General features: G+C 47.9%; 2 protein-coding genes across 5 annotated transcripts in view; one reads left to right on the plus strand and one right to left on the minus strand.

Annotated features, from left to right (window-relative positions):
- Positions 1-415: 415 nt before the first annotated feature.
- On the minus strand, positions 416-15,445 carry LOC135830066 (double-stranded RNA-specific editase Adar-like). 2 transcript variants are annotated; one of them, XM_065342453.1, is made up of 6 exons: positions 15,095-15,445; positions 11,554-11,769; positions 7,733-9,386; positions 6,879-7,148; positions 3,022-3,227; positions 416-1,828 (listed from the first exon to the last, which is right to left on the minus strand). In XM_065342453.1, exons 2-6 carry the CDS (start codon positions 11,680-11,682, stop codon positions 1,175-1,177), a joined length of 2,913 nt encoding a protein of 970 aa, XP_065198525.1. In that variant the 5' UTR covers positions 11,683-11,769; positions 15,095-15,445; the 3' UTR covers positions 416-1,174. The 2 variants fall into 2 exon arrangements, with proteins under 2 accessions (XP_065198525.1, XP_065198524.1); XM_065342452.1 differs by having other exon boundaries at positions 7,733-9,398.
- A 387-nt stretch (positions 15,446-15,832) lies between these two features.
- The window catches only part of LOC135829737 (phosphatidylinositol 4,5-bisphosphate 3-kinase catalytic subunit beta isoform-like), a 39,177-nt gene continuing 34,825 nt past the window's right edge, over positions 15,833-20,184 (plus strand). For 2 of the 3 annotated variants that reach the window (XR_010555903.1, XM_065342127.1), the window contains exons 1-2: positions 15,833-16,261; positions 18,935-19,115. Coding sequence is in view for 1 of the 3 variants with exons in the window: in XM_065342127.1 (XP_065198199.1) it covers positions 18,969-19,115 (147 nt within the window). In the remaining 2 variants the exon portion in view is untranslated. Of the gene's footprint in view, positions 16,262-18,464; positions 18,705-18,934; positions 19,116-20,184 lie in introns of those variants that run through there. The other variant, XR_010555904.1, reaches the window with a different exon arrangement.

A 20,184-nucleotide genomic window follows, 5' to 3' on the forward strand; every position in this document is an offset into this window, starting at 1 on the left:
AGTGTGCAACTCCCACATACCCTGCTGTCCCGACAGAATTTCAAGTTGACGTCATTATTAATGACGCAATACTCCTTGCACCAGTGATTTACAACATGTGTACGGGCGTCAACGCATCACATGTTTTTTCTTTGCAATAATTTGTACAGGATCGATCGGCTTCGGTCAACCACAGGTTCCGGATTCGTCTGATAATCCGTGTACAGTGCATCAAAGACGTCAACTTGAAATTCTGTCGGGACAGCACCCATAGTGGAGTTGCACACTCTGGGGGGTTATGTACTCTTGGTCAAACACCTTGCCCCCCCCCCCCCCCCGATGTTCAATACCACTTTGGTCCGCATGTTCAATAGACATCAATGGCTCAAACACCGGGCTCGGCATGTACAACAGACAGCAACAAAAACACGATGGATGGAACGAGACGAGACCATTCTAGGAGCTGAATAAGTACTAAGTACTTAGTAACTGCATACAAGTACGTGGAATAGAAACATGGACTGGATGGACGGACTAAACAAGCAGCCAATCCAGCAGGCCAGCTGACTAACGTGTTGAATGACTCACACCAAAAGAATGCTTGCTAGAACCCTAAAACCACAACAAAAATACCTGATAGACTCGGTTGTAGAGCAAAGACAAAAATTAAAAAATTTAAAGCACACAAAAGCACACAAAACAGCATCAGACTATCATGGATTCATTGGTGATATCTGAAACGTGGGGTGGTGATCTAGTCAACAACTATGTGAAGTCATTCAAATCTTCCTAACACTCTGCCGCTCGAAAAAGGTTTGGCGTCATGCAATCGGTATTTTTGTACTCAACCCTACGGATGAAAGTTACCGTCTCTTCGCCGTTGGTTCGGATAATAATGTGGATTGATTTCTGCAGTGAGAAGACAACTCAAGTACCATTACTATATGTATTCACACACTGCACACGGCCTAGGCATGCAAAGGGCAACACAACAGAAACTATCACACACACACACACACACACACACGGCTAGGTGACCACAACAAAAGTTATCGCACACGGCTGGGTGACCACAAGACAAACTACTACCACGGCTGGATAATCGAATACAGCTGATGGCGAGTTCTCACCATTGCTAGAGCGTCGACTCGGTGATACTGCTGACGTCGTCGGAAAGCCAAGCCACGGAAACCCGTCACGTCCACGTGTGAGTCCAATAGCTGCCAAGACGACGCTCAGCGCATGCCAGGAACTGACGCCGCGCCGTGCAGTAGCCCTCGTCCTGTTTCTTAGCCTCACCGTACGTCAAGTCAGACGCAGGGCTACTACTGCCCACAAGATCACAGCGCGCAAGCTCATAGTGCAGACGGCAGTGCAGCATGAAGAACGCCTGTCGGCTGAGGCGCAGGCTCGGAACCCCATCCAGCGTCCGCCGGGTCTCCAGGTCAATGCACTCGGTATCCGTGCCGACGGGGTTACCGGGAAACCAGTTGAACGAGAGCGAGCAGTTGCGCGAGATGTTTCGCTGCGCCGTCTGGCTGATGTGCAATACGCATTGTGGGACGACGGGAGAGTACGGCGACGGAACCTGAAGCTGGGCCAGGCGCCGCTCCAGCGATACGGTGGACGGGTCGCGGGTGACGCTGGTTGCCGTGACGATGGAGGTGAAGCGTACGGGCTGGATGGTGCGAGCCAGCAGGGCGCCCTGTACGCCCAGCGTCTGCCAGCGCATCATCTTGTCCCAGCAGGACATGGAGCGCTTGGCTGGCTGGTCTTTCGGACGCTGCTGCTGGTAGTGCCGATGTGGTAGCTTATCGAGGCTTGGCATGGTTCCCACTGTGTTTATGCCCTGGAGTTACACATGGACACACAGCCACAATACACATTTCTAAGAACCTGAACTGTGTTTATGCGCTGGAGCTACGCATGGACAAATGGACACAATAAATTTTTCCAAGAACCTGCACCGCGCTTAGGGGCCGTCCGTAAATATCGAACGTTTTTCACCAAACGAATTATTTTAGTTTAGACCCAACCCCTCCCTCCCTCCCCCTCAGAACGTAACAAAAGTCTGACATATGCATGCACAATACAACAAAAGTTGCAAGTGTGTAACTGCTCCTATGGGCATGCACATGTATCAATGTTTTCTGAAACGAAATTGGTCAACCCCCTCCCACCCCATAACGAAATTATTTCGTTTTGTGAAAAAAGTTCGATAATTATGGACGACCCCTTATGCCCTGCGGTTACATGTGGACACACAGACCACAAAAAAAAACCTGTCTACAATCTTGCACACACCACTGCACATCAGACATGATGCACGCAGTACTCACTCTCAACACATACTCAAGTTTGAGTGGCTGCCATTCGGTGAACAAAGTTGCCTGCAAGACCTGGCAGAGTTTGGGTAGCTGATTTTCGCCGTGGAGAAGTTTCACGCTACTGTGACCATGGTGACTGTGTCCTTCGCCCTGCCTGGTGACTGACTCAGACTGCTTTTAAAGAGGCTGCGGTCACACATGACAAGTCGCTTTTGCTGAACGCACAATGCAGTGGTCGCAGCAGTAGACGATCAGCAGAAGACAACAGTGCGCTGCATTGCATACTGTAAAACTGGAAATGTTCGGTGGTGTAGTATTTTTGTCATTTCCCAAGATCAACGGTTCGGTAGAGCGAAAATTTTCGTAAACCAGTTTTCCGTAATGCAGCTCGCATGCATGTACGTAGATTTTCGGAGCGCTATATTTTAGGTAAAAATTACCTGTAACGAAGTTAAAAAGTCGGCGTGGAGACAAGAAACCTAATATCGATGAACGTAAAGTGAGCACACTCATACCACGAGAACAATGGAACAATATTATAAGATTTGAACGTCGTCTGTAGTCCAACACTTAGTGTGACGATAATTTCTGATGATAATCACATGAAAACGACGTTCAAATCCCAAAATATTGTTCCATTGTACCGAAGTTTAATACCGAAAATAAATCTCAACCGAATTTTTCCGGTTTTATAGTAGCTATCGCATGGACTCACCTTGATACGAAGACGATCAGGAGCACTGATGTGCTCGGAAGTTGGTGACAACGGTGATAATGGCAATGCCGACAACGCGGGTGATGGCATTGCCATTCGACATGCAAAGTCGCCACACGGCGGAGCGCTGGTGTAGAAGTGAAACTCAACGCCGTCACGTACTCGGAATTTCCCCGGTTCCAGTGCCAGCTCCTTGAATATGGACTCTGATAAACGAGCGAGATCAAAGAGGGGAAAAATCCACAATCCATAGTCCACAAACACACATCGTGTGCATGTGAGCACACCCACCCACCCACCCACACACACACCTCAGACCTCAGACCTGCCCATCGCGGAAGCGATGATAGCGAACAGCTATGTTAGACATAGCAATTTGTGCTGGGATCACACCATTCAACAGCTTGCAAGGCTGATGAATTGACCGCCACTATTTTTAGCCTGGTATCCACCACACAGCTGATTGAAGTGACTTTTTCTGGTCAGTGAACCCCTATTTTTCATTTTTCCATTTTTTCATTTTTTTTCCACACACACCACACCACATACTCCGGCATACACTGGTTGTTGGTAACCACCCAGGAGAATGAAAGAAAAGTCAGGAAGAGTCCGAGAAAGAGAAGAAAGACGTGTGCGACCATAATTATCGGGAATTGAACCCGCAACCTCTCGATTGGAAATCGACTGCACATACCACTGCACCATATGGAACACACACACACACACACACACACACACACACACACACACACACACACACACACACACACACACACACAAATAACACGGCGCTTAAACTTCGTAATCCTCAAACACACATGCTCACAAGATAATGGAGCTGCCTCAGGATTGCGGTGCTATGCTAATGAGTGTGTTTACCAAACAATTATTATCTTCTACAGATGAGACTGCAAGAAGTCTCAAGACCACTATAAATCAGTTTTTTTACAAGATAACCACAAACCACTATGGTGCAAACGCTGGCAAAATGCACAGAGATGCATATAGCGATGGCAGCCGAAGCAGTGGAGGCGGGGCAAGAGCAGCTAAACTGACCAGGGGTCTCGGTTTCAGCACTGCTCATGCGCGCCAAAAGTATGCAGTCAACCTTGCGAACGACGACCCTCATTCGTGCTTGAGAAAAGTGTCATTATTCACGAGTTGTCGTTATTCGTGACGTTGCAAGTATAGAGCTTTTTCAAGAACGCCGTTCCCGCCACCGTCCCGGTGCTCACCCCGAGATTGTGGTGAACAGGTCGCAGGTCAAAACGCATTGAAAAGTATACGAAATGTGACAGGTTCGTCTCGACCAGCGCTTGAAGCGATTCTGAAGCTTGTTCTTTTTCGCCCAAGCCATGGAAGGGCTTCCTGGCAACTGCTCTGACTCAACACGAGTGTCGGACATCAAGTGGAGCGCCATTCTACTGCTTCTTTCGCCTCCACGCATCCATTCCCATGCAAAGTGAACGTGAACTGGGCGGCTTCACCTGTTCACCAGCGATTCAAAAATTTCTCGCACACGTTACCCCAAAAAGTGATCGTTGGTACAACCATGACAAAAGCTATATACAATCAAACAGTCACTAGGACTGCGGATGTGGCGTTATTCACGAGTTGTTGTTGTTGTTGTTGTTGTTGTTGTTGGTGTACCCAAGGCCGCCGTGATACACAAGGCTGACTGTACACTGTTCATTTATCATTAGGGCTGAAACGATCGTGGATTTTCAAGTATCGATTACTCTTTAGCTTAACGATCGAGTAATCGATTACAATCATTAGCAAATAGAGTCATAATTCTGCGCAAACATTACTCTGTTTCCACAAACTATGCCTTCATAATACCAACAAATCTGCATTAGTGAAAGGGTAGCTCCGAAACATGGCAGTTTTGAAGTCAATTTAACCTCAGAACATGAACCATACCCCTGGCAACTGCATACTCCCAGCGGAAACTGATTCAAACTTCACAAAACGAGGGTTTACAGTACTTTCTTGACACAAATTTAAAAAACGCAAAATAATCGTAATCGGTAATCTAAACGATTGCTCGATCGTTAGAATTATCAAACGAGTACTCGATTATTCGGTATAATCGTTTCAGCCCTATTTATCATCCATCAAACTAATTAAAAAGTCGCCGTGGAGACAAGAAACCTAATATGGATGAAAGTAAAGTGAGCATACTCATACCACGAGAGAACAATGGAACAATATTTTAAAAGATTTGAACGTCGTTTTCATGTAATAATCATCAGAAATCGTCATCACACTGACGTTTGAACAAACGGCGAGGAGACAATAATTTATAACCGCAATCGATGAGACAAGCTGAATCGGCATTTGTGTATACTTTATTCATGCAATGTAAAACGGTGGAGACAATGTGCAATAAAACGATGAAAATAGGAAGAAATGGTGTCGTTCAAATCTTAAAATATTGTTCCATTGTTCTCGTTCTTTCATCGATATCCACGAAACTAATAATGTAAAAAGTGTAATTTCAGTGCAAAATGAGGTACAGAACTTTTGCCTGTAACCGATAAGCTCCCAAGGCTAAGACGCAGTGCAAGAAATTTGCGCATCCAGCACACCACGAAGCTGAGGCCTAAAACATGGTTGGGCGCCGGGGAACGAACAGGCTAGGGTTTCTCCAAGCACGGCATACTGATCTTTACTCGGCATGTACTGAAGTACGTGAAAAAAGAACTAGTTGTCTGCACCTCCCCAAGAGTGTGCAGACTCCACTGTAGCCACTCCATGTTTCACACAGTTACCGTATTTCCCCGATTATAAGTCGCACCTTTTTACATTAAAATTCAGGGGGAAAAAGGGGTGTGGCTTACAATCGAGCAGGACTTACTACTGAAGTCGGTATATCGCAACAATATTGCTCAAACCTGAAAATGGTGGTGCGACATATAATCGAGTGCGACTTATAATCGGAGAAATTCGGTATACACCACTAAGAACGGTCTCTCGGCTACCAATTCTTCCAAAAATTCTGTCTGCACCTGGCAATACACTTCCAATTTAAGTAGAGCAATAAAAAAGGATCAACTGCGCACTCTGATGACTATCACAAGAAAACGTTCTTGTAACCTACTCCAAAAATGTTGCCCTCATGACTGTGTGTTTAGGATGAGTGCGCAGTTGATCCTTTTTATTATTTAAAACTCCATTGCAGTCACTTACTGTAAGTCGACAAATTTTCGGCCCATTCAAATTTCGGCCTCCCAGGGATAAAACACATTTTGGCTGCAACAAATGTTCGGCCTGTACTGCTGCTGTCTGTATACACTGTCACACTGAACCTTGCAAAACAAAATTTCGGCTCCAACACATTTTCAGCCAGATAGGATCAGGCCGAAAACAGCCGAAAATAAATAAGCTCCGAGTATTTGTTGACTGACAGTACACATGAGGTTTCCTCAAATCAAACACTCAATCACGGGCTCTTTGCTGCAAGAGTCGAATAAAAAAAGGGTTCACCAAACTTTCGGGCCTAGCCCATCTTCACCATGAAACAGTAAGCCAAGAAACTTTAAAAAAATTCCTAATCCCCTAGTCCAGCAGGCACGTGGCAACACTGGTTGCAAGGTCGGGTCGAGTACACCAGACATCAACACCATGTCGCTCCTCGGCTCTAACAAGATTGGAGCTGATGAGCACCTGCAAAGACACATCATGTGGCTAGGATGATTTGCTGTCCAATAAGTAAGTAAAAAGTAAATTATCGTATTAGTTCCCAAAGGGAACTGTCCAATGGCTGGTTAAATTTGCCCGCATGACATGCTTATTGGCATTAAGTCATTGCGATTGTGGAATAATAATAATACAAGTATTACATACATACATACCGTTCATCCTTTGCACCACTCGCATCATACCATCGTGATTTGAACCAAACCTGTCCTGCGATGATTGCCTATCAGCCAGCAGAAGATTCAGCTGCAGGTAGAGATAGCGCACAAACGCACGCCTAGCGAGTACTTCCGGGTGGTAGTCGCGGATGGACTCCAGATCGGTGTCCGCTGCGCTACCGTTGTCCGCGCCTGGTTTGCCACCACCGCCGTCGTTTGAACTTGAGTCGATTCCGGCGACTGCTCCACCACCGGCCATAGCAACCACTGTAATGTCCATGCACAACAACAACAACAACAACAACAGCAGCAGCAGCAGCAGCAGCAGCAGCAGCAACAACAACAACAGCAGCAGCAGCAGCAACAACAGCAGCAGCAGCAGCAGCAGCAGGAACAACAGAAGCCGCAGCAACAACAACAGCAGCAGTAGCAGCAACAACAGCAGCAGACGCAGCAGCAGCAGCAAAAGTAGCAGCAGCAACACCAACAGCAGCCGCAACAGAAACATCAGGGCAATCCTATATTGGCAACCCCCCCCCCCCCCCCCGAACACACACACACACAAGAATCTATACATGAGGACTGACATGGCATGCTGCCTAGATCATGCAAGCATGATTAGGTGGATTAGCAAGGCTGTTGTGTCGCTATTGTCCTGCAATAGTACGCAGCTTCCAAGTGCTTCTTTTCCTCAAACCTTTTTAGTCGTTGTAAACGATGGTTTGCACTTGTACCCACACACTGAATTAGCTAACACACACGCACGCACGCACGCACGCACGCACACACACACACGCACACACACGCGCACGCACCCACGCACCTCCCACCCCACACACACACAAACGTACCTGAATACTCATCACCCAGACTGCCAGCTTGCCTCTGCACAACGGCAGCAAAGTGAGATCGGCCGGTCAACGGTTGTGGCAGGGACGCCACTAGCTCAGCATACTTCTCTTCACACACGGCCACGATGGGACTATCGGCGGCAATGTCGATATCACTGTCGTCCATACGATCATCGGCTATACCGGCATCGGCAGCAAAGCTCGGATTCACGTTAAACACTTTACGCAGGGCTGAGGCCGCTGCCTCCTGCAACGCCAGTTTCTTCGTACGGCCCGTGCCAGTGATGTCGTTGCCACGCACACAGAGCTCTGCGCGGAAACGGTCCTCGGACGGAGCGCCGTTCGGGTCGGTGTCGACGACGTTGGATGCGTACTTGCTGCACAGCGTGTTCAGGACTCCGAGCGGACTCTGAGCGACTTGCTGCAGACGACCGCTTCTCCCTTGAGCGAGCAGCCCAGAAGGCGGAGAGCCCTCGCAATGGCGTCCATTCCCGGCGGACGAACGGAGCTCGGAAATCGCCGACGCAATGCTTGCCTGTAACGTTGTCTGGGGAAACACCGGACTGGCATTGCGACGAACTGATGCAGACTCGGGAATGGCACGTGAACTCCCTCTGCAAGCACTATGGTAGTTAATGTTAAACACCGTGTCAAGGGCGGAGGCTGCGGCAGCTTGCAGTGCCGCCTTCTTGTTGGGTCCGTTTGCTACAATGTCATTCCCGAGCACACGGAGCTCGGCACGGAAACGCTGCTGAGGTGTGGTCGTAGCCATCCCGCCGTCGTCAAACACCGTAGACGTACACTCCTTTCCCTGACAGAGGTTGTTCAGCATGCCCAGCGGACTCTGTGACGGGTGCGACACCCTGCCGGGGACCGGCACAGGCGGGGCAACCCTCTGAGCCGGCTGCGGCGACAAGGAGTCGGATGAAGAGTGAGACGGTGACGACAGGGGATTAGACGGAGCGTGAGAATGGGGTAAAATATACGCAGAGTGAGAGTCTGGACTCAACACAGCTTTCTCACCGCCCATACCAGAACCGCCGCGCTGTGTAACCATCATGCCATGGGACGCGGAGACATCGCCACCAGCTGCTGTGTGGCGTGCCGCATTGCAGTCCAGGAGCACGGCCAGAGCCGCCCGGTGCTTGGCGTCCTGCTTGCGAGCGCTGAATCCAGAGAAATCCTTGCCGTTCACCCTGGCCACAATGCCATGAAGAGGACTCCTCGGCGTTTTGGGCTCCTCCTCCCACACCACCTGGTACGTGCTAGTGTTCAGGACTTCGTTAAGCAGCTGCAGAGGCGGCTTGCCAAACTTCCGTATGAAGTCCTCGCAAGTCTCGATGCCGTTGAGGTCCAGGCGTCGGCGGAGTATGGGCGCGGTTGTTCGGGCTGGTGCTGGTGTCGGTGGTAGCACTTGTGCTGCTGCTGGTGGTGGATGTGCTAGCGGTGTGGGTGGCGACTGGTCTGCTGCTGGTTGCAGTGAAGGTAGTGTTGCCTGGGGCATTGCTGGTGGTGGCGAGGGTGGTGGTGCCAACTCGCCCAATTCCACCTCTGATAGCAGAGACGATGCCGGTTGACCCATGGACAACGAGGTCAGACCGTACTGTTGGCATTGTCGCTTGGCGGAAGGCTCTAAAAGCAAAGCATTGTCATCCTCCACCGACACCTGAAGCAGCAGCAGCAGCAACAGCACAGCAGCAGCAATAGCAACAGCACCAGCACCAGCAGCAGCAGCAACAGCAACAGCAACAGAAGCAGCAGCGATGGTGGCAGCAACAACAGCACCACCACCACCGTCATTAGAATCGCGAGCAGCAAGCAGCAACAACGTAATTGTATTATATGTACAGTCAGCCTCGTGAATAACAACCCCGGAAATTACAACCCCGGAAATAACAACAGCTCGAGAACAACAACAACAACACTATCTTCAGACCAAGTAACCACTCGCACGTATACTTTTAACTTTTAAGCTCACGAATGTGCCGGCAAAGATTGCCGGCCACATGTTTAATCCAACACTTCAATAGCCAGCACCCTCTATAAACCAGCATAGTTTTCAGCAACCAAAAATTCCTTTTCATGCACATTGCAGCAGTAAATCAGATTTTCTAATCCAGCACCCTCCCTAATCCAGTACCCTCCCTAATCCAGTACCCTCCCTAATCCAGCACCCTCCCTAATCCAGCACCCTCCCTAATCCAGCACCCTCCCTAATCCAGCACCCTCCCTAATCCAGTACCCTCCCTAATCCAGTACCCTCCCTAATCCAGCCGAACGTCCGTAGCACAAATGGTGGCGGGTTATAATGGGAGCACTGTATATGAAGTGTATCGAGGGAATGCATGCAGTGCAGGGCGATAGTGCGGGTTCGAATCCAGGTTATGTGTTGGAAAAAAAAGAAAAGAAAACGAAATAAGCTAGTGTCATAGCCTACATCATTGTATTGCAAAAACGTTTCCATCAGTTTGAATAACATGCATGGTGATCTAGGCAAAAAAAAGCATAGCGAGGGCCCTGCGCTTTCAAGCTCTCTCGTTTTCATGGCGGCACTTTGATACAAGCTCGCTCCTTTTCTTGAAGGACAGGCGTGTATTGAAACTGTAGTGTGTGGTGTGCAGAACACATTACTCTCTTAGGCTGTACTCACACTACTTGAAAAACCGCATACAAGTGACTTACGTGTGAATGTTGCCACGGTGACGGTTGCGAAAATGAAAAAAGCCCTTGAAAGCGGCTTGAAAGGTTTCAGCGGAAACGGAACCCTCTTCTACGAGGTTTTTTGCTTTCAAGCCGTTTGGAAAGCTGTGTGAGGTCAGGAGGCCGGCGTACTATTGTACGTTGAAAGGCTCCAGAATATTTTTCATGCTTTGTTTCCTCGTGGTCGTACTGCTCCTGTACATATACTTGTAGTTTCCTTTTTTTGCCTGTCATTTCTGAATTCTGTAGTGTTTTTCCGAGTATTTTCCGTCTTCTTTCTTCCAGTAGCTTCCCGTTGTTTTGATTGCCGTTTCTGTCGCATTTCTTTTGTACCATTGCTTTTGTACCGACATCATGCCTCGCGTAGTGTTTTCTGACGACTTGGAGAAGAAGCTCATCGAGCTGTGGAGAGAAACCTCTTCATCCGTCGACGTCGACGATGTGCTACTTCTTCGCGAGGCATGGTGAATGAACTCCACGATCCAAGCAAGATATAACTGTTTCTATTTTTCTCATGAACTGAAAATTTCAAATAAGTTGATCGAGCACAAAAAATTGAAGGAACGCAGCCTCGGGATTTGCAAAACTACCACATGACAATCATGTTTCTCCATGGTAATTTGCTGACAAAAATGTTTCAAGCAGCTCAGGGAGTCGTAAAATACTTAGTAAAGTATTTTACGACTCCCTGGTTTCAAGTCGTCACTGGAGTGCAGTGTGCTTGGAAAGGCTTTTTCAAGTACTTTTTTCTAGTTTTGAACGCGACATTCGCGTCAAACTTTCAAGTAGTGTGAGTACAGCCTTAGTCTAAGGTTACCAATAGTATTTTGAACTATTTTCAAAACGAAATGTTTTCGTTTGGGGGTGGGTGGGTTTTAGGAGTTTCGTTTTGAAAATAATTATTGAATGTACATGGCGAATGCCCAGTTACTTCTGGGTGCCGAAGATTGAAATCAATATTTTGTTGGACTGCGTTTTACTTGCAGAAAGGGTGGGTGGGTGGGTGGGGGTTGAAAAATGCTAAAACGTTTCGTTTCTGAAAAACAATCGGTAACCCCGGACGACCCATTATTACAAACAACAACATCATCACCATCACCCTAAGCAATATGTGCCCTTACTCGCTTGCGACTGCCTGCGGGTGCTGACGGCCAAGACTGATCCATCGCCTCCGGCATTTCTTGAGCGTTGCGTGATAGTCGCCGCGACGATCTTCTTGCTGGTTTACGCAGCTCCGCCGGTTTCTCCATCGTCTGTTTTCTCACTGCAATTGCACTGACGTCGCTCCTGGCAGATGAGAGTGACTCGCCAGAGCCAAGGTAACCCACACGGCAAACCTGACAAGGAAAGAAGAAACGAATACGCCAATACGATTACATTACGGAGGTTCAGAAAGAAGAAGTTTGCCTTAAGGCATGTTCGATTAATAGGGTAGGATCGGGATCCAGATCAACCGGATCCACTGGATTTGCACCCTTTCGATTGGTCAAATCCGGATCCTTTGGATGTGGATCCGGTCAACCCGCCTCGGGGAGCAGGGTTGACAGGATCCAACGGATCCAATGTCACTTGAAATGTGACCTTTGTGCGTATAAGGCTGGTAAAAATCATTTTTGCATACATTGTCGTACGCACACACGTGGATCTAGATACAGTAAAACCTGTAATGGCGACCACTCGGATACGGCGACCACTCAACCATGGCGACCACTCGGATACGGCGACCACTCAACCATGGCGACCACTCGGATACGGCGACCACTCAACCATGGCGACCACTCGGATACGGCGACCACTCAACCATGGCGACCACTCGGATACGGCGACCACTCAACCATGGCGACCACTCGGATACGGCGACCACTCAACCATGGCGACCACTCGGATACGGCGACCACTCAACCATGGCGACCACTCGGATACGGCGACCACTCAACCATGGCGACCACTCGGATACGGCGACCACTCAACCATGGCGACCACTCGGATACGGCGACCACTCAACCATGGCGACCACTCGGATACGGCGACCACTCAACCATGGCGACCACTCGGATACGGCGACCACTCAACCATGGCGACCACTCGGATACCGCGACCACTCAACCATGGCGACCACTCGGATACGGCGACCACTCAACCATGGCGACCACTCGGATACGGCGACCACTCAACCATGGCGACTACATTTCCTTGTCACGGATGCATTCACATTCAAAACAGCTCGGATAAGGCGACCACTCGCTCAACGCGACCGACGGCCACCCACCCGCGACCGCGTTGCACAGTGCTAGTACATGTAAATGTATTCATTGCATGGTGCACCAGACATGGTAGATCTACACATCAGTGCAGGAAGTGTAGATGTGCATGGTGCATGCACGACACTTGACAGGTCTGAGGACCCCAGGCACATGAGTCGTGCTAGAGTAGCATACGTGTGCGCACTGTGATACACTGATCAAAATGATGTATCACATGTGGATATGGTCACGTGACCCACTGAACCTGGATAAGAAGACCACCTGGCCACGGCGACCACTTTTTCTCATCCCTTGACTCCTTGAGGGGTCGCCTTAGACAGATTTCACTGTAGTCTTGGTGACTTTTCATACGACGCTGGATCGCGATCTTACCAATCAAACATGCCCTTAGAGTTCCCACTGCAATGAAAGGCGAACTTAATTATGAGATTTGCATTGTGGTGAAGATTAGCAAACAGCATTAGTGCTTGCATGGCTGTATTAACAGACAATCTGGCGGTTTAGTATTACAAATTTCGCATCCAAATTTGCACACACTTTTGGTTCGCAAACTGGAAACCAGAAATTCGCATTTTCAATCGGAAACGCAGTCGGAACAGGAATGGCGGATTCGTGTCACTAACGTCGTAAATGTACTACGCTGTACTGTCTGTGCGGCACACATTCACAGTACGGCCTATCAATGTCCTGCAAGCACGAGGTCTGTTCGCTAAATCCCCTGCAATGCAATGCAAATTTCATACACTGACTTCGACTTTCGGTCACACGTATTTTAAGCTGGTGCACTTGTGAATATGTCTTCTGCAAACAAATACGCACTCTGATCTTGCACGTGAGCTTGCATGCTGCACTGTTCCCTACTATGTTGGGTCAATCTCTTTGATCCCCCCCCCCCCCCCCCCCCATCTACGTAACCAAGAGTACATAACCCCCCAAGAGTGTGCAACTCCCACATACATTGCTGTCCCGACAGAATTTCAAGTTAACGTCATTATTTATGATGCAATGCTCCTTGCACCAGTGATTTACAGCATATGTACGGGTGTCAACGCATCACACGTTTTTCTTTGCAATAAATTGTACAGGATCAGATGGGCTTTGGTCCACCACAGGTTCCGGATTCGTCTGGTAATCCGTGTACAGTGCGCATTGCATAATAAAAACGACGTCAACTTGAAATTCTGTCGGGACACCACCCATAGTCGAGTGGTACACTATTGGGGGGTTATGTACTCTTGACGTTACGTATAAGCCCTCCACAACTGTGTAATGGCTGAAGTTATACAATTACACTAGATACCCTTAACAATAATAACGGATACAATTACACTAGATACCCTTAACAATAATAACGGATACAATTACACTAGATACTCTAGATACTAGATACTCGGTACTCTAGATACTAGATACTCTAACAATTTTATCAAACATTATGATAATTACCACATCAAATGCTGCGGAGACCTATCCAGAATCGGCAATATGCTGGCCCTGGCCTGGAGATCTGCAACTATAATCAGCTTCTACTTTGCAACACTAACGGATTAGTCCCCTTTGTCGATTGATGGATCAATCGGTAGATTCGGCTCTGTTTTTCTTTCCTTTCTTTCTTGTTTTGAATTGTACGTTGAACTCATTGGATTTCTTTGTATTCTGCATCTCGTTATCGTTATATTTCCCTCTAGCCCTCTCGCTTAGGATGAGCTTTCTTTTTTATGGCAGCTTAAGCGAAGGCTATATACCTGCTTTATGCAGGTTGATGCCAACGCGAACAAGCAAAATAATAATAATAATAATAACAACACTTCAACAATACCGTGCCTAAGCCCAGGCATACTGTAGAACATGTTATTTTCGGTGTAACTTTAATTTCCGTGATTTCGGTAGAAAAACCAGGCACCTAAATTTAAATTCCACCTAAAAGCCTCTAAAGTATGCACTACATGTGATGGGAAAGCTGGTCACCTAATTCTATAGTTACAGTAGTTTGCACTTGGGATTCAAACTGCACTCGACTCCACTTATAACAGACTCGCATATAGCGAATTTCGTGATCTAGCGAAGCCTTGTCCATGTCCCTGTGTGAACCCATACCAAAATGGACCCTTTACAACGAACAGTTTTCGTTTATAACGAACCAAATCTTGTAGGGCCTCATGTAAACCAAGTACACTCATACTGTCTGGGCCATATGGCAGTCATGACTTGCTGCTTGTATAGTGTGAGTGCATTTCTGTTATAATGAACTTCAGCTACTGTATAAAGAACTAATTCTCCTGCACAATGGTGTTCGTTATATCAGGGTCGACTGTATCACCCCATGTGGTAAAAGCATGCGATTCGCTTTCTCTTCAACAGAATCATGGTAAGAAAACTGGATGAGATTTGAGCTTACCCACACGCAACAACGGAAAACAGGTACGCAGCCAGCCTGCTCAATATCATCCAGCACTCCTACGTGGCTGTGTCAGGGTAGTAGACTTTCACAGCAAAGAAAATTCAGCCTACGACATCGATATGCCAGTGAATTTGTACACAACCAGGTTATCTTTCTTCCATTAAATTTGTTGATGATCGTGTCACGACTCAGTTCAATTGTTCAGCTCCGCTATTCCAAAAATTTGGTGGGCTCAAGGGGCTAGGGGATACTGCAGAACATTGGACTTTCGATGCCCGGCCTCTTGATCGTCAACACAAACACGAACACACAAAGCACAAACGAACTACAGCTGCACCTCACAATCAAAAGCATGACATTGTACACCTCCTCTGATCTGGCTTCGTCTTTTGACTAGGGACTTTCCCCTTTACATTCTGCGTCGAAACAGTGAGGTTTGCCGGGTGGGGTTTGAGTAGCATCCATCCAGTTTTTAGAGTGAAATCTATCAATTCCGACATAAAATAGCATCAAAACTATGATTGGATGGGTTAACTCACCCGCGCGCTCCCTTTGCTTTGGCCAAGACCAGACTGGCAAGAGTCAAGACTTTCCGACCATGCCCAGTGGCAGTGCAGTCGCGGCGACCACCGACGGTCCGTGTCTGTCAAGTGTCATCTGGCAGTGGCCAACCCGATACTACGATAGCCGTACATACAGTTGCCGGAGCATGATGAATGTCCCAAACTGGGGCCAAAGCCTCGAAGCCTTTGAAAGAAGAGTTAGTAAAATACCAGTAGTCAGCGTGAGGTCTGACTCTGACTAAGGAAGCTACATGTATTGAGACTGAGCAGTGGGCAGTTCGCCAAACAACAAGTCGGTTAGTGAGAAGACAACATTATTATCATGGTCGTCACTGTGCCAGTTTGAGCTTCCAACGCCGTTTCTTTGCTAGTAATAAAAATTAATAGTAGCGGAGTTTGAAGGTTTGTCAGTCGTTTCAGCGATGGCCTGAAAAACACGCGGGTCGAAATTATACACTTTGGCGTGACAGGAGGATCGAAGTTGTCTTCGTGCTGTGGTAGCGCGCTATTCGGTCACTTTGAAGTGCTTGTGATACAGGTGCTGGCTCCTTGTTTGAGTTCGCCTGTCGCCGAGCTAGCAGATAGCGAGCGGGATAGTACGGTAAGCGCTCGACTGACAGCTTTCGGGCAATGATCAGTGCAAAGGAAAAACTCTGAATGATATTGATAAGTTCACAGAAGGGTTCGTTCTTCTCTCAACAATTTTGTTTGTGTTTTGCTGCACTAAATCGTGTCGTCCGTCACCGTGTGATTTGGTGGAGCTGCACGCCTTGGACGTGGTTGGATGGTGGTGGGCATGAGTATTTTAGCCCGTTGTGTAAACAAACATATATGTGGCATGTGGCCTCGAATTTCCAAACATATGTTTGGTACAAAATAAGACTGGAGCATAGGTCTTGATATTGCTTCACCCGCTAGTACCTCTACCTGTTTCACTCTAGCGGCAAAAACTAGCGTTGTCATTGCGCAACTGATCCACGTGTGCATCGCCAGTTGGTGGGTCTGCTTTGCGTGTCGAGCAGCGTACAGATCTCACAAGAAGAGCATACGTGAGGATAGTCGACTCCGGACCATAGACTGTGTGGCTAACTGTTATGCGTGTATTGGGTACAGATTTCTAGTGGCGATGAAGACCTACAATAAAGTAGTACAGTAGTAGTACTTCTACAAGTACAAGTACATAATTGTGGCACACAGAAAGAAAATGCATCCGTAGATCCAGATCTGCATGGCGTGTAACACCAGGATCTGGCGGTATGCCCCCTCCCCCCCCCCCCCCCCTCTCCCCCTAGAAAATGCTGCACTTTTTCATATCGGAAATTTCCATGTGATTTCTTTGCATGAGCGGAGGCGAAAGTCTTTGCGATACGTAACGCCTACGAGAGCAATGACTCCGATCTTCATGTTGCTTTCTAGTCCCGTAGAGCAGAGCCTTGCTATTGTTCGAGCACTACCCTGCGACAGCGTAGATCCATGTACAGGTTTACGCTTGTTACTAGACAACCACAGGGGTTTCAATGTGTTTGTCTTATATCGAGTATTATCTACTATCCGGACTTGCTTGTACAACTGTTGAATGCGTTTCAGGCGGCAGGGTTTTTTGGACCGTTGTCCACTGATGAGGTTTGTCTTGCAACCGATGTCGTACTGACGAGAGTAGACCTGTAGCATGGGTCACCAAGGGAACTTAACGATGATCTGTCGGTGAGATCTCTTTATGACGTAAAACGTTCGCGGCCATTTAGCTCACTAATGCCATCACATGTAGCCCGGCAGCCGGCTCAACTGTGCGAAGAACTTGTACATCGTAGCTACGGTACTTGAAGCCGTGAGAATTACAGAAGGTAGATCTGTGCATGCAGAACCTGATGAACTGACACCCTATCTACGTGACAAAGCGTGGGAATGCGCAAAACACTTTAAAATCATACATTATACTTTTACCACCGGTCACGTGCTCCGCGCGAGTTGTGTACTTCTGTCAGTGGCTGCATACTCTGCGCAAGCTGTGTACTTCTGTCAGTGGCTGCATACTCTGCGCAAGCTGTGTACTTCTGTCAGTGGCTGCATACTCTGCGCAAGCTGTGTACTTCTGTCAGTGGCTGCATACTCTGCGCAAGCTGTGTACTTCTGTCAGTGGCTGCATACTCTGCGCAAGCTGTGTACTTCTGTCAGTGGCTGCATACTCTGCGCAAGCTGTGTACTTCTGTCAGTGGCTGCATACTCTGCGCAAGCTGTGGACTTCTGTCAGTGGCTGCATACTCTGCGCAAGCTGTGTACTTCTGTCAGTGGCTGCATACTCTGCGCAAGCTGTGGACTTCTGTCGCCATCTGCACTGTGTGTGCAAGTCACAATATTTCTGCCGTTGGTGGAAAATCGGCGCGAGTTTTGTACTTCTGCCGTTGGTTAAACACTCTGCGCGGGTTGTGTGTTTCTGCCCTCGGTTACACACTGTGCATGAGTTGCTGCTGACAGTGTACTTCTGACATCGGAGGAAACTCTGCGCAAGTTTTGTACTTCTCGCAGTGGCTGCACTCTGCGCGAATCGTGTACTTGTGCCGTCGGTTGAACACTCTGGGTGAGCCATATAGTCGTGGCATTGCAAGCATCGTGATGGTGATTACTTCATGACACTATGCTGGTGTGATGTTGTAACACGTATGGCTGTCTGTCACCGGCGCTGTCATGATGCCGCTAGTTCCTCATGTGTTCACCTGCCGCATGCGTGTGAACGTTAACACGGTTGTCTTAGTTCGTCCGGCTTATAGTCTTTGGATTTGCTCCAAAGAGCATTATTTGTCTGGTGATGGTCAAGATGGGCTGGACACTTTGATATATTTACTTGTTTTTTTGTGAGTGTAAGCAGCTTGTGGGAGTAATTTATTGGCTTGTTGTGAATGAGAGCAGCTTGTGAGAGTATTTTTTTTGTCAGTGTAAGCAGCTTCTGAGCCTAGATTCCACTGACTAGTTCGTATTAGACTTGAACTTGTTGTGCTGAACTTCATTTTCTACGCAAGCCACATACTCTCGAAGGGGAAACGCAGGTAAGCGTGGTGGTTGGGTGGATCTGGAAGTGGATAATGGTGAAAAAGAAGAACAGAGAGGATACAGTAGTGGAGAGGAGACTGCCAGAACAGAGAACTGAGTCCGCTGTTCTCTTCTTCATTGTATTTATCAATTTAAAAAAATGTGAATGAGGCTCTCCGTTGCATGCAATGATCGAGTATGACATCAGTCATGTGATGTTCGACTGTTGTTCATTTTATCCTTGCAGCTTGTAAACAAGAGAAAGGTCTTTGCCGAAGAAGATGAGTGTGATCTATGGCATTCACCCCGGTCGGCGTTCCGTTCGGGATCGTGCCAGGTCGGGCAAGACCGAGTTGAAGGTTTTCTTGCCATCCGGACTGATCATCCCACTCAAGGTCAAGTCTACGAGCACGCTAAGCGAAGTCAAGGTGAGGCCATTTAGGCACGCGCGCGCGTGTGTGTGCATGGGTGTGTGTGTGTGTGTGTGTGTGTGTGTGTGTGTGTGTGTGTGTGTGTGTGCGTGCGTGCGTGTGTGTATGTGCATGTGTGCATGTCGGTTTAGTTGTCTCCCAAACTTTCATGCAGGAAACACCTTGACAGCGTTCCTTCTCGCTGGCTTGGCCTTACGACACGAATGGATGACCCACGCATGCCAATGTGTATCGTTCTCGGCTAGCAAGGCTGTACTCTGGGCGATTTCGTTTCCATGGGAGTTTCAAGCTTTGCTTGTGTGGTGTCGGTTCACTATCTATAGATAATAGAGGTTATGAGACCATGACATCATTTGAGAGTGTTTTGCCTGTACCGTATTTGCCGGAGTATAACGCGCACCTTTGTATAACGCGCACCCCCAATCTTCAACCACAAATTCACACAAAATGACTCTATTCGGTGTATAACGCGCAGTCAAATCGGGGATATTTGGTTCTGAAATTGATCCCGTCAAAGGATGGTGAAACTTATGAATATTTTCCGGTGAGTCCGAATGCAGTGAAGCGGCGGCATCAGACACGCTATGGTCGCTATGGTATTACAGTTCATTATCGGAAACAGTCCCGCTTGCTCAGTTTGAAAGTCCGATTTTGGCCGAATTGAAGATCAAAAACCCACTTTAATTCTCTAAAATCTGATTTTGGATCTGCTTCTCCATACATTTTGCCATGGCATACCTGTCCTAATTTCGTAAAACCTGGCTGAATTTCTATTTCCCTGTTCTTGGACTTTTCTGGCCTCAGATGTGGCAAGGAGTACTTGCACGGGTCACACAATGCAGGTTGTACTGTTGTTTTCAGGATATCTACATCTATGTGCGGGAGGCACCAAAAAGTTCGGTTGCCAGTTTCCAATGAATGGACTGTAACTTGGTTCCAATTTTTTTGAATTTGTTAGAATTCATGGAGAGCCTGGCCAGAATGGAACCTGGTTTTATCAGAAGTGAGAAAAAATTGCACGCGTTTGCGCACACAGGACGGGTCAAGAACCACCTCCCCGCTTCTG

Source organism: Sycon ciliatum, chromosome 13, assembly GCF_964019385.1.
Source record: "Sycon ciliatum chromosome 13, ocSycCili1.1, whole genome shotgun sequence".
Classification (NCBI taxonomy): domain Eukaryota; kingdom Metazoa; phylum Porifera; class Calcarea; order Leucosolenida; family Sycettidae; genus Sycon; species Sycon ciliatum.